This window comes from Pseudorca crassidens, chromosome 11, assembly GCF_039906515.1.
Source record: "Pseudorca crassidens isolate mPseCra1 chromosome 11, mPseCra1.hap1, whole genome shotgun sequence".
Classification (NCBI taxonomy): Eukaryota; Metazoa; Chordata; class Mammalia; order Artiodactyla; family Delphinidae; genus Pseudorca; species Pseudorca crassidens.
In genome coordinates this window covers 42560109-42572653 of record NC_090306.1, presented here as the reverse complement: position 1 = coordinate 42572653, position 12545 = coordinate 42560109, and the positions used below count along the sequence as shown (strand labels likewise).

Genomic DNA, 12545 nt, shown 5'->3' with positions numbered 1-12545 from the left:
ATTTCTCTGATAAGTAGTGATGTTGAGCATCTTTTCATGTGCCTGTTGGCCATCTGTATATCTTCTTTGGAGAAATGTGTATTTAGGTCTTCTTCCCATGTTTTTTGGATTGGGTTGTTTGTTTTTTTGTTGTTGAGTTGTATGAGCTGTTTTTATATTTTGGAAATTAAGCCCTTATCAGTCACATGATTTGCAAATATTTTCTCCTAGTCCATAGGTTATCTTTTCGTTTTGTTTACTGTTTGCTATGCAAAAGCTTGTATTTGATTAGGTCCATTTGTTTATTTTTGCTTTTATTTCTATTGCCTTGGGAGACTGACCTAAGAAAACCTTGGTACATTTATGTCAGGATGTTTTGCTTATGTTCTCATCTAGAAGTTTTATGGTGTCATGTCTTATGTTTAAGTCTTTAAGCCATTTTGAGTTTATTTTTGTGTATGGTGTGAGGGTGTGTTCTAACTTCATTGAATTACATGTGGCTATCCAACTTTCCCAACACCACTTGTTGAGGAGACTGTATATTCTTGCCTCCTTTGCCAAAGATTAATTGACTGTAGGCATGTGTGTTTATTTATGGGCTCTCTATTCTGTTCCATTGATCCAGATGTCTGATTTTGTGCCAGTACCACACTGATTACTGATAGCTTTGTAGTACTCTCTGAAGTCTGGGAGGGTTAAGTATGATATGTCTTGATGTGAGTCTCTTTGAGTTCATCCTGGAGTTCACTGAGCTTCTTGGATATCTATGTTCATGTTTTTTCATCAGATTTGGAGAGTTCTGAGCTGCTGTATCTTCACATATTCTCTGCCTCTTTCTCTTTCTTTTCATTTTCTGGAATTCCCACAATGCATACATTGGTCTATTTGATGGTGTCCCATAGGTCCCTTAGGCTCTGTTCACTTGCTTCAGTCTTTTTTCTTTCTGTTCCTCAGACTTGATAATTTCCATTGTCCTATTTTCAAGTTTGCTGATTCTTCTGCCTGTTCAGATCTGCCTTTGAATCCCTCCAGTGCATTTTTCATTTCAGTTATTGTACTTTTCAGCTCCAGGATTTCTTTCTGGTTTCTTTTAAAGTTTTTAATCTCTTTTTTGATACTTTAATTTTGTTCACATGTTGTTTTCTTGACTTTTTGACATTTTCATTTCCTTGAGTATCTTTAAGGCAGTTAATGTCTTTGCCTAGTAGATCTGCCATTGGGTCTTTTTCAGGGACAGTTTCTGTTGATTTTTTTTTTTCCTTTGAATGGGCTATACTTTTCGTGTTTCTTTATGTGCCTTGTGATTTTTTTGTTGAAGACTGGACATTTGAATCTAATAACATGGTAACTCTGGAAATCAGATTCTCTCCCTTTTCTGGAGTTTGCTGGGATTTTTTTTTTTTTTTGTATATTTGGGGTGGGGGCTTGATTTTGAAGGATATTTCTGTGCTGAGGATCAGCTTGATGTATAAAATTAATGTCTTCTCAGTTCCTATCTGAGCCTTTTCCTGGACATTTCTGTAGGGACAGTGTTTTTTTTTATGTTCTACTCTAATATCTGGCTCCCAAAGGGAGAAAAAGCAAAAAATGAAGTGGGGGAGGAAGGGGGCTGGCCCTTTATATCCAGGGAAGTCACTTCAGCCAGAGGGGGAGGGGATTACAACAATGGAGGGAGGTGCAACAACAACGGCTACCTTTCTCTTTGTATCTCTGTGATTGAAAGCAGCAGTCAGCCATCAGACCACAGATCTCCAGTATTTGGAAAATAGAGCTCTTTTTGCCTAACCAGCGTCCCCCAAGCTGTGTGCAAGCGACTCCAGGAACAGCTGCACAGCTGACTGGGGCTGAGAGCTGAAATTGAGGGAAATTAACTTCAGTTTATTGTCCAGGGCTTACCCTGGCAGCTGCAAGCCTTCAACAGACTGCAAAGTTCCAAAATAGTTATGTCAGACAGATTCTGCCTTTGCAGTTGTTGTCTAGGTGGGACAGATTCCTGGTGCTTCCTACTCTGCTGTCTTCACAGAATCTTCCTCCTTTTTTAAGGCTAAATGGTATTTCATTGTATATATAGACCACATTTTTTTAAATACATTCATTTATTGATGGACACTTGGGTTGCTTTCATACCTTAGGTATTGTGAAAAGTGCTGCAACGAACATGGGAGTTCAGATACCTCTTTGAGATCTTGTGATGCTTGATTTAAGGTTTAAAAAATCGTATCTCTCCTGATGGTAATAATTATCAGTCTCATGTTAGAGTAACCTCCTGGTTATGGGCTATCCCAAACTCCCAATGTCACAGCAAACACAGTCTACTCATTTCAGTGTTTTTTTTCCATTTGATAAATTACCTGAAGTGAAAAGATGCTATTTGCTTCATTCTAGGCATGCCAGGCTGCCAAGAAAACAAAAACGGATGACCGAGGAGCAGATGAAAACACTTCGGAGCAGACAATCCTTAATATGATTTCCCAGAGCTCTTCAGATACAACTATTGCAGGTTTAATGAGTATGTCAGCTTCTTCTACCACAAGTGCAGTGCCTTCCCTTCCAGCCACTGAAGAGTCAACCAGTAACTTAAGCAATGTGGAGATGTTGCCGAGTGAGCGTTGGCTGTCCTCCCACCCTCCTTTTAAGGTAGAACCTGCTCAGGGTCATCGGACTAGTGAGAATTTAGCACTTATAGGAGTTGATCATTCCTTGCAACAGGATGGTTCAAATGCATTTGTTTCCCAGAAGCAGACTAGTAAGAGTGTGCCATCAGCTAAAGTATCACTGAAAGAATACCGTGCAAAGCATGCAGAAGAGTTGGCTGCCCAGAAGAGGCAACTGGAGAACATGGAGGCCAATGTGAAGTCACAGTATGCCTTCGCTGCCCAGAATCTTCTGGCTCACCATGATAGCCATTCTTCCCTCCTTCTGAAAATGCCCACAGAGGGCTCAGAAAACCCTGAGCGGCCTTTTCTGGAAAAGACTGACAAAACGGCTCTCAAAATGAGAATCCCAATGACAAGTGGAGATAAAGCTGCCACTTCAAAACCAGAGGAGATAAAAATGCGCATCAAAGTTCACACTGCCGCTGACAAGCACAATTCTGTAGATGACAGTGTCACAAAGAGCCGTGAGCACAAAGAAAAGCACAAGACTCACCCATCTAATCATCATCATCATCATAATCACCACTCACACAAACACTCTCACTCACAGCTTCCAGCTAGTACTGGGAACAAACGTCCAGGTGATCCAAAACATAGTAGCCAGACAAGCACCTTAGCACACAAACCCTATAGCTTGTCTAGCTCTTTCTCCTCTTCCAGTTCTTCTCGTAAAAGGCCCTTCCCTGAAGAGACTGGAGGGGCAGTGTTTGATCATTCAGCTAAGACTGCCAAGAATACTAAATCCTCTTCCATAAATTTCTCCTTCCCTCCTCTTCCTGCAATGGCCCAGTTGCCTGGGCATAGCTCAGACACAAGTGGCCTTACTTTTTCACAGCCCAGCTGTAAAACTCGAGTTCCTCACATGAAATTGGATAAAGGCTCCACTGGGGCCAATGGTCACAATGCAACCCAGACCATAGACTATCAAGATACTGTGAATATGCTTCACTCCCTTCTCCATGCCCAAGGCGTTCAGCCCACTCAGCCACCTGCGTTTGAATATGTTCATTCTTATGGAGAATATCTGAATCCACGGGCTGGTGGAATGTCCTCCAGACCTGGCAATACAGACAAACCCCGGCTACCACCTCTACCATCAGAACCTCCTCCACCACTTCCACCCCTTCCCAAGTAAAAAAGAAAAAGAGGAGAAAAAAACTTTAAAAACACATCTTTTTTTTTTTTTTTAAACTACTGATTCTGGACTAAGAAAATTACTTCCCTTATGAAACATGTCACCCTTGTTGGACTAGAAATAAATTTATATTGAGACATGGGAAGGTGGTAGAGGGCCCTGGTTATTATATCGCCTGCCTCAGAAATTTAACTATTTTATTATAGTTTTTACTGAGAGGTGAGAATGTGTTAAAGCTGTGAAAGATTCAGAATACTTTCTCTGTTCTTGGCCTCTCCACTTCCTAATTAGGTCGATTAGAGTTGATATCTTCCCTCTTCTTGCCAGGACTGAAGTATGGAGGGTTTGTTTTATCAAACAGTTGTGGATCCTTTTGGTGTTTAATATATCAGAAGAGAGGAAGTATTTAAATGTCAAAATCTTTTAAGAGACTTTAAAAAAATAATTTAAAGAAAGTAAGTTATCTGTTTAGTTTTTTTATATAATTGGGGAAGGGATAGGGATTTTGCTGTGTGTATGAGATACACGGCAGTGAGTCCTGGGGGGTGGGATTGGAGGGTGGGGGGTGTGTGTGTAGTGGGGATGGGAGGATAGGATTTTGGCCGTGAGTTCTGAGATCGGCTCTGGCCACTTGAAGTGTTTCGACCTTTAAGTGTGTATGTAAGTGTGGGTATGTGTGTTTTAAAATCATGTTTTATCTTTCCTTCCCTGTACTTCACCATTTTTACTTCCTAACAGTCTACTAGAGAGAACACGGTGTGGCCTTTAAAACATAAAGGAAGGAAGAGGCCTGTATTTGACATTTCTCTTTCTTTATGTTGTAATTGAGGGTAGCCTTCTAAATTCTAGTTTGGGCAGGTGCAGCCAATGGTCTGACTCTGGACTCCATTATAAAAACTTCCTTTTTACCCCCTTTTTCCTTTTGATACAGAACAAAGGTGGGGTTGAGGAAGAAGGCTGGAGAGCTAGGCTGGCTTCTGCCCTACAGAATTGGGTGTCCTTTTTTTCATATTGGGCTTTGGGAAAGTGTTCAAGTAAGAGCAGTCTCAGGGTCTCTGAAGGGTAGGGGGATGTACTATCCTTCCTGTGAAAGCCCAGACCATATGTGAGAATAGATCTGGGAGAAGCCATGGAGCTAAAGGATACTGAAAACAATGAAAACTGTGATTGGGAATTTTTAGGACATTGTATTTTAAATTATATTATGAATGTAAGACTTGATTTTTATCTGTATATCTGAAGGGAGGCAGCTGCATCCTCAATTTTTGCAGCCTATATGACTTCAGAGATTGGAGCTTATGAATTTAACAGTGCTGGTGCCATGAAGGTGAGCAAGCCTAGCCTTCAGATACTGTTATGTTTAGATTGTGCATCTTTGGTGGTTTTAGCTTCTAGGCAGAAGTTCTTCTGTAGATTTCTAAGAGTCCTTTAGAAAAATGGATCAGGAGTCCTATTCTAATGGGCGCTTAATTATCCCATATTTTAGGAGTGAACATTTTTGTTGAGGAAAGAAATCTTTCAAGGGGCCAGAAAGAATTCTAAGCCAAGTTGTCCAGCTGAAAATGCCACCTAGCCACAGATTATTTAATGTGATATTTTTTCAGTTTTCATGGTGTTTTTTGCCATGGAAAAGGTGATGCAATTTGAATTTGTCTTCTTGATTTTAATGCAGCGTCTTTCACACCAAATATTCTTTGTAGATAAATTGAATTTTTTCATTGGTAGTCATAGGGAGATAGGAGTTGTACATGTGCTGCTGCTTGCCAGGAACAGGTTGGGGAGAAAACTGAGACAGTTGGAATTGATGATGCACTGGCCTAATATAGGAGGGAATTCATTCAGTAAGCCTTAACTGAAGGTGAATTAGTGTCCTGCACTTCTGCATATTTGAACTGTCTGGAGTGCCTGCCATTGCTGTGTAAAGTGAGCTCTGTGCTGATTGATACACCAGTAATACTTTTGACTTGGAATGTCACTTTACTTTCATGGATGACATTTTCCTCTTTCTCCTTGATATTTTCTGTGTTGTGCTAGGTAATTGGTAATTGGTAGATGCGTGGTGTGTTTACTAAATTTAGGCTATTTGTTTAGATTTTGTTTGGCGGAGTCAGCTTTCCTTTCTGACCTTCCCAAAAGGTTATTTAGTTTGCATCTGTATCTTGTGAAATTGATGATCACTGATTTATGAAAATGTCTTTTACAGCTTTCAGTTTTTCTCATCAAATGTCACATATTTTCTAACCACATTCACTTTCTCACCACAGAGATACATATCCACTTGGCCTCAGCAGTTCTCCATGGCAGTCTGTAGTTCCTTAGAACTTTGTCAGGAGTGACCTTGCAAAAGTGCTTACTGGAGCCTAAGAGCTGCTTTACGCTGCACAGTCTGGCCCTTGCACTAGTAGATCATTGCTGATATAGGTCAATTTAGAGACTTTTTTATATTAGTGCCTCCTGATACTGTTTTAAGATACCTACAGTGTCCGCTTTTATATCTATGCATATGTCATGAAACTCCTTATGGGCTCTGCATGAAGCTGTTTACTGCATTGTCTTTGGGTTAGCAGATGTGCCTGTCAGCTAGCATGCATGTTGTCCAGATTCCATAAGCTTAGGCTTCAGAAGATTGTGTGGTTTCTAAATGCTGTGTCTTCTCTTACCCTCACCACTTCAAAGGGTGAGAAACAGGATTTATACATGCAAAGTTAGTCTAGTAAACAGGGCTTTTTCCCCCCTCCTTTTAACCTTATCAAGGGTAAGTGGTGGTAAGCAGGCCTGGAGCCTCAAGTTCTGTAAATTTCATTCCTATAACTTTGCTTGAATCTCATGTTGGCAAAAACAAATACCTGTGAATTGTCATTAGGGCTTTTAATCAGATACCTGTGTTGCTGTTAGCTGAACTCTAGTGAAGCATTAATCTAAAGCTACATTGGTCTTCTGAAGTATCAGTTATGCGTTTTGGGTTTAGAAAATATGTAGGAATTAGTCTAGTCTTTTCACTTGAATCAATGTGTTTCCATATCTGAGACCCTCAGCTTCCTCTTTTTTTTTTTTAAATGATTTTAGTGTTTTGATTTAATGTATCCTTTTACATAGTTCTGTATTATTGGCTTCACCAGTATTGATAGAAAAATTTAAATCTCCAGTTGGAAACAGCAATGGATTAGGATATAGAAACAAAATCATGGTAACATCAGTGCTGGATTTACTTAAGCCTCTGCTACTTAATTCCCCATATTGAAAATCCATACCCCTTATGCCTTGTTTCTGGACAAAGGCAATTAGAGGAGTCTTATCCCAGTATGGTTGGATTTTAAACATATCTGTGTTTCCCCCGCAGAAACACAGGACTGTGGGAACTTGGGAACTGATTAAATTTTAAAAGGATTAGTCCTTTGTTGATGATCTGTTTTGATACTAATGCCAGGAAAAGGGATTCTAGGACATCTTGAAGTTGGAATACAAATATTATTCTCTTGGGTTTGGGAGAATTTAAGCAGTCTATGCAACCCTTCACATGGTGAGAAATAAGCCCTCTGCAGTCCCACGAAACTTTCAATGACTTTGATGCCTCCCCAAATTTCTTGTGTTGCTGCTTGTTAACACCCAGCTTTTAACTGAGTGTTTGTTCCTGGTGGTTTAAAAAATGTTCATGTTTTATCACACTGTCAAGTTTTATCTTTTTATCCCTCTGTGGGATAAAAAGCATGGTACTATAATCCTGCCTGATAGAGTGGTCTGGAGTGAGAATTATTTTTTAAGTGGGAGACCATTCCATTTTAATGTTTCTAAAGTTTTTAGCATGAACTTGGCATTGGAAAAGGGAGGGCAAAAAAGGAACGTTTACTAAAAAGTGGTGTCTACTCTTCCCCTTTATGAGTGTGTATTCGTGGTGAATGAAGAGAAGAGAAAGACTTGAGAGCATGCTAATTGAAGCCAGAGCAAGTATGTCTTCATCAGGTTATCAGGAACTCTTCAGTTGAAAGCTGAGGCCTTAACTGATTAGTGGTTGATCACATTGGAATTGGTTATAAGATGGAAGTGCTGGCTGGGTTAAGCACCCAAAGAAAAGAATGCAGCCCACTAACTTAGTGTTAACCTAGGTTTCTGGATTTGAAACTGACCTCCCCACCCTACTCCACACACCTAAAACTGTTTTCTTATCAGACCAAAGAGCAAAGAAGGAAAAAAAAAAAGTAAAACACTTTTCCAATCTATGTCACTCAGGTACAATTTTGTGGTGATATTTTTGTCTGTTTTCTTTGTATTGCTCTTAAGAGCCCTTTCTCAGCATATTATTCTGTTCTTGCCTCTGTCCTCCTTGGGGCACCTCAGTTCTGGATGCTACCCCTGGGATCTCTACTGCTGTTATGTGAATGGTAAGATATAAGTGACCATTATAGTAAGGGCTCTTTGTAAAACATTAAAAAAATTTTTTTAAAAATTTAAAAAAGGATGTTGTATACATTTTATAGTCTGGCTATCAGTTTGATATCTTGCTGTCAAGTATGTTTCTCAATCTGTATTTATCCATCCCATCAATAAATGTTAATGATAAAACAATCATCTGATTATTGTTTATGTGTACTGAGTCTTCAAGTTAGTTTTTAACTGTCATTTGATATGATAATAGTTTTGTTTTAGTTTTGGTAATATAGTATGTACTTTCTTACTGCACAAGATCCTATGGGAATTGAGTTCATTGGAAATAGCTAACTAAGATTTGATCATTACAGTGAACCTGATGGTATATAAAGTATGATGTGGCAGAGGGGGAAAACCCCTCATTCTGTATTGTCGCATGGATACCTGGAAGGGTGACTGGTACACAGAAAAATATATAGCTCTAACAGATGATAGCAACATGTACTGCTTATCTAGCAAGCACTATCAATGATTCATAATTGTACATTTGGTTCTTTGAAAACTGAAATGTTGGTATAGACAGCAGTGCTTTTGGAAGAAAAAATTAATAGCCTTCTTGGTGGTGCCTGGAAAAGCTGATAGGGAATACTCACCCTTTTCTTGGGACATAATAAAACCACACACACAAGGTAAATCTTGCAAATTGCCCATTTAAATGGAAAGAATTTTTATGCTATAATGCTCAAATTATATAAAAAATGTTAGGAGTAGCTATAGTTTAAAAACTCTAAAAGGAACAAAATATAAATTTAACAGAATGTTCAACACTTCTGAAAAAAAAATCACTTGAGTCTTGAGTTCTGTTCATTCCGTCCTTCCATTTTCTGAAATAAGACAACTTAAGATTTTTGTTTGCTGTGCCTCTCCTGAAACTTTTGTGGAAGCTGCCGATGTTTTAGGAATTTTGGTCTGGTTTGAATGGAAGAATAGAGAAGTAGTAAGTGAACGATGTGAGAATGGATGATACTATAAATTTATTATAAAGTCATAAATAGTGATTTGCTTTTGTTAAAAGAGATATCAACTGTGTCATCCTTGGCAATAGATGAGGTATAAATCAATGTAAACTTCCAAACAGCTGGATCCCCAATTATAGAGGTTTGTTAAACTAACTGGGATAGAGCTAAGTTTCATCTTATGATCAGTGCCTAAATCATCCTGGTCTCTCAGACACTTTTGAGAGCCAATAAGATTGGCTTGATCTCTGTCATTCAACTTTCTGTAGGAAGTTTGAAGCCCTTTCTATGACTTCTGTGGATTCCCTTAGAGACTTGTATTTATTGTAATCTCTAGCTCTGGCACCTACTTCTGCTGAATTGATTTGGGGGGCCTACTTCTGTTGAATTGATTTGATTTGTGGATTGTCACATGTCTTACTTGTGCTACCTTTTTTGCATTGTGGAATCTTAACCCCTTTTCTTAATTTCACATAACACTCAAAACCAACAGGTAACCAAAAAATCACAGTGATGAAAACAAGTTAAAATTGAAAACTAGATCCATCTTTCCTGAAAAGTAGTTTCAGGCATTTCCCTGCTTTTCATTTATCCCTTCATTAGAAAATAGTATCTACCAAGTACTATATACTGTTTACAGATGATAATATGGCAGTAAACAAAGCAAGCATCTTGCCCTCATAGAACTTACATTCTAGTTGTAGGGGAGAAAAGTAAAACAATATGCTAGATGATAAGTACTTTGGAGAATGTAAAGCAGGGAAGGAGGGACAGGGATTTTGTATGTGCATGTAGGTAAGTAGGATTGTTGAAATTGGAAATAAGATGGCTAGGGAGGAAGGCCTTACGAAATCATAGTTCAGCAAAGACCTGAAAGAGGTGAGAGAGCAAGCCACAGGAATATTTGTGGGTAAGATCATTCCAGGAAACAAGTGCAAAGGTTCTGAGGTGAGAAGATACCAGCACGTTTGAGGAAGAGCAAGGAGGCCAGTGTAGCTAGTATAGAATTGAGTGAGGAGGAGAGAGTAAGTAGTAGGATAATGTGGTTAGAGAAGCAGCAAAAGGCTAGATACAGTAGGGCCTTGTAAGCCATTAGGAAGACAGTGAAATGGAGCACCATTGACAAGTGTTGAGTAGAGAAGTAACATGATCTAGCTTGGGTTTTAAAATGATCATTTGGCGGGGAATTCCCTGGCAGTCCAGTGGTTAGGACTTGGCGCTTTCACTGCCAGGGCCCGGGTTCAATCCCAGGTCGGGGAACTAAGATACTGCACCATTGCAAGCAGCGAGGCATGGCCAAAAAAAAATGTTCATTTGGCTTCTGTGTTGAAAAATGGACTATATAGAGTCAAGGGTAAGGAGACTCTCACAATAATTAAGGGAACAGATGCAAGTGGCTTGGACCAGGTTGGAAGCGCTGAAGGTAATGAGAAGTTACATATCTTGAAGTTGGAGCCAGTAGGATCTGCTATAAGGTTGGAAGAGAAGTCGAGGATGACTCCCAGTGTTTGGCCCAAGAAACTGGAAGGAAAAAAGATGAGGATGACTATAGAAAGTGCAGGATTTGGGCATTTATTTATCTCCACTCTCACACACAAACACACTTTTTCTCTGGGATTAGCCCCCAAAAGTCCGAATTAAAAATTCTCTTTCCTTTAAGAATTCATCTTTCCTAACCGCTATTTACGAACAGCCTCAGGTCTACTTTAACCTATTCAGTAGCTAGCAAAGTGTTAATTGGATTAAAAACAGCCATCTACTTTGTTAAAAAGCACAAAGAATTTGCTAATATCTTGACCATTTAATATCTCTCCCCCACTTACAAGGAAGTGGGGGTTTTTTTGGCTGCTTTGGGCCTTCGTTGCGCACAGGCTTTCTCTAGTTGCGGCGAGCGGGGGCTACTCTTCGTTGTAGTGCGAGGGCTTCTCATTGCAGTGGCTTCTCTTGTTGTGGAGCACGGGCTCTAGGCGTGTGGGCTTCAGTAGTTGTGGCTCGTGGGCTCTAGAGCGCAGGCCCAGTAGTTGTGGCACCTGGGCTTAGTCGCTCTGCGGCATATGGGATCAAACTCGTGTCCCCTGCATTGGCAGGCGGATTCTTAACCACTGCGCAACTAGGGAAGCCCAGAAGTGGTTCTAAATAGCGTTTTTTGGTCTGTTTTGGGCTTAGCAGAAAGATTTTTTTTCCCCCCAAGACCTTCAGTAGACGCTCTAATTAAAGCCTTTGTTGCATCTCTAGTCCCTAATGCCTCTTTACATTGTTCCCTATAGTAGCTTTAATATTCCTTTTTGATTTCACTGCATTTGGTTGAAAATTCCCATATTTTCTGTAATGTGGCTTCCTCTCCTAGTTTTGAGTTACAGAGTGTTTATAACAAATGTCTTTGTACCTCTTCTGAGGGTTGGAGTGTTTGCTTATGTATATAACTCATAGCTGCTATTTAATGGCTGTATTGCATCTACAATCCCAAACTACTCTAGAATGTTTACTCCAAAAGAGCAGGTTTATTGTTCTTGTTCTCCCTGTATCCCCAGTGCCTGGCATTTAGGTGCTCAATAAATGAATGAATCTCATGAAATGGCCTTCTAGGACTGCCCTAATCTCTGGGAAACGGGAGGTATAAGCTCTCTACCCATTTCGGTTTTAATCACTTCTTATGCCTAAACTGCTGTTCTCCAGCTTTGTAGATTCTCTACGCTCACTACTGAACCACGCTCACCTGCTCATTGGTAATGGAGAAACAGCTTACTTAAATGAAACTGACAGCAGGTGAGAGCTTGGGAAGGATGGGATGCAAAAAAGATCCAGAAGGGTTATGGGGAGAAAATGTTGGTTCGTGTCTACCAGAGGCGTGCTGGAGATGGAAGAAGGGAGAGATGCTTTTAACTAAAGATGCTTAGAGGATGATAAAATTGGGATTGTGTCTGCCATTTCTATATAGCTGCATTATTTAGCACGGAATTGTAGAGAATTTTAGAGAATCAAGGCCGCAACGAGAACTCATATTTCCTAATTCTCAATCCAATGCTCTTCACTATATGAGAGGGAATAAAAGGGATAAAAAATGAGGGCTGGGTTCAAATTCGCCTTCTTCCCCTAATTACTAGATATGGGCTCATTCTGTTTCTCTATTATCTGTAAAATGGAGATTATAGCTTCTTCCTCTTAGGATTGTTCTGAAAATTAAATGTTTATATATGTAATTTCCCAGACTTAATAAGCATTCAAAAAATGTTTCCATCAGTGAACTGTTCACAAAACTAAAGCCTTTTCCTGTAAACACTGAGAGTCAAATGTACAGTGATCCTTTGGCCTCTATATGTCGATTTTGTACCTACTGTTTAGGGGTGGTGAGGTAGCCGCGGCCTAGGACCACAGACAAGAGAGGCCAAATGC

At 39.7% G+C, this 12545-nt stretch overlaps 1 protein-coding gene across 3 annotated transcripts in view; it reads left to right on the top strand.

Annotated features, from left to right (window-relative positions):
* CCNT1 (cyclin T1) overlaps positions 1-8334 on the top strand; it is a 33225-nt gene extending 24891 nt beyond the window's left edge. For 2 of the 3 annotated variants that reach the window (XM_067696361.1, XM_067696360.1), the window contains one exon: positions 2365-8334. In XM_067696361.1, coding sequence (XP_067552462.1) covers positions 2365-3771 — 1407 coding nt within the window. In that variant the 3' untranslated portion in view covers positions 3772-8334. The remainder of the gene's footprint in view (positions 1-2364) is intronic. The other variant, XR_010932384.1, reaches the window with a different exon arrangement.
* Positions 8335-12545: the final 4211 nt, after the last annotated feature.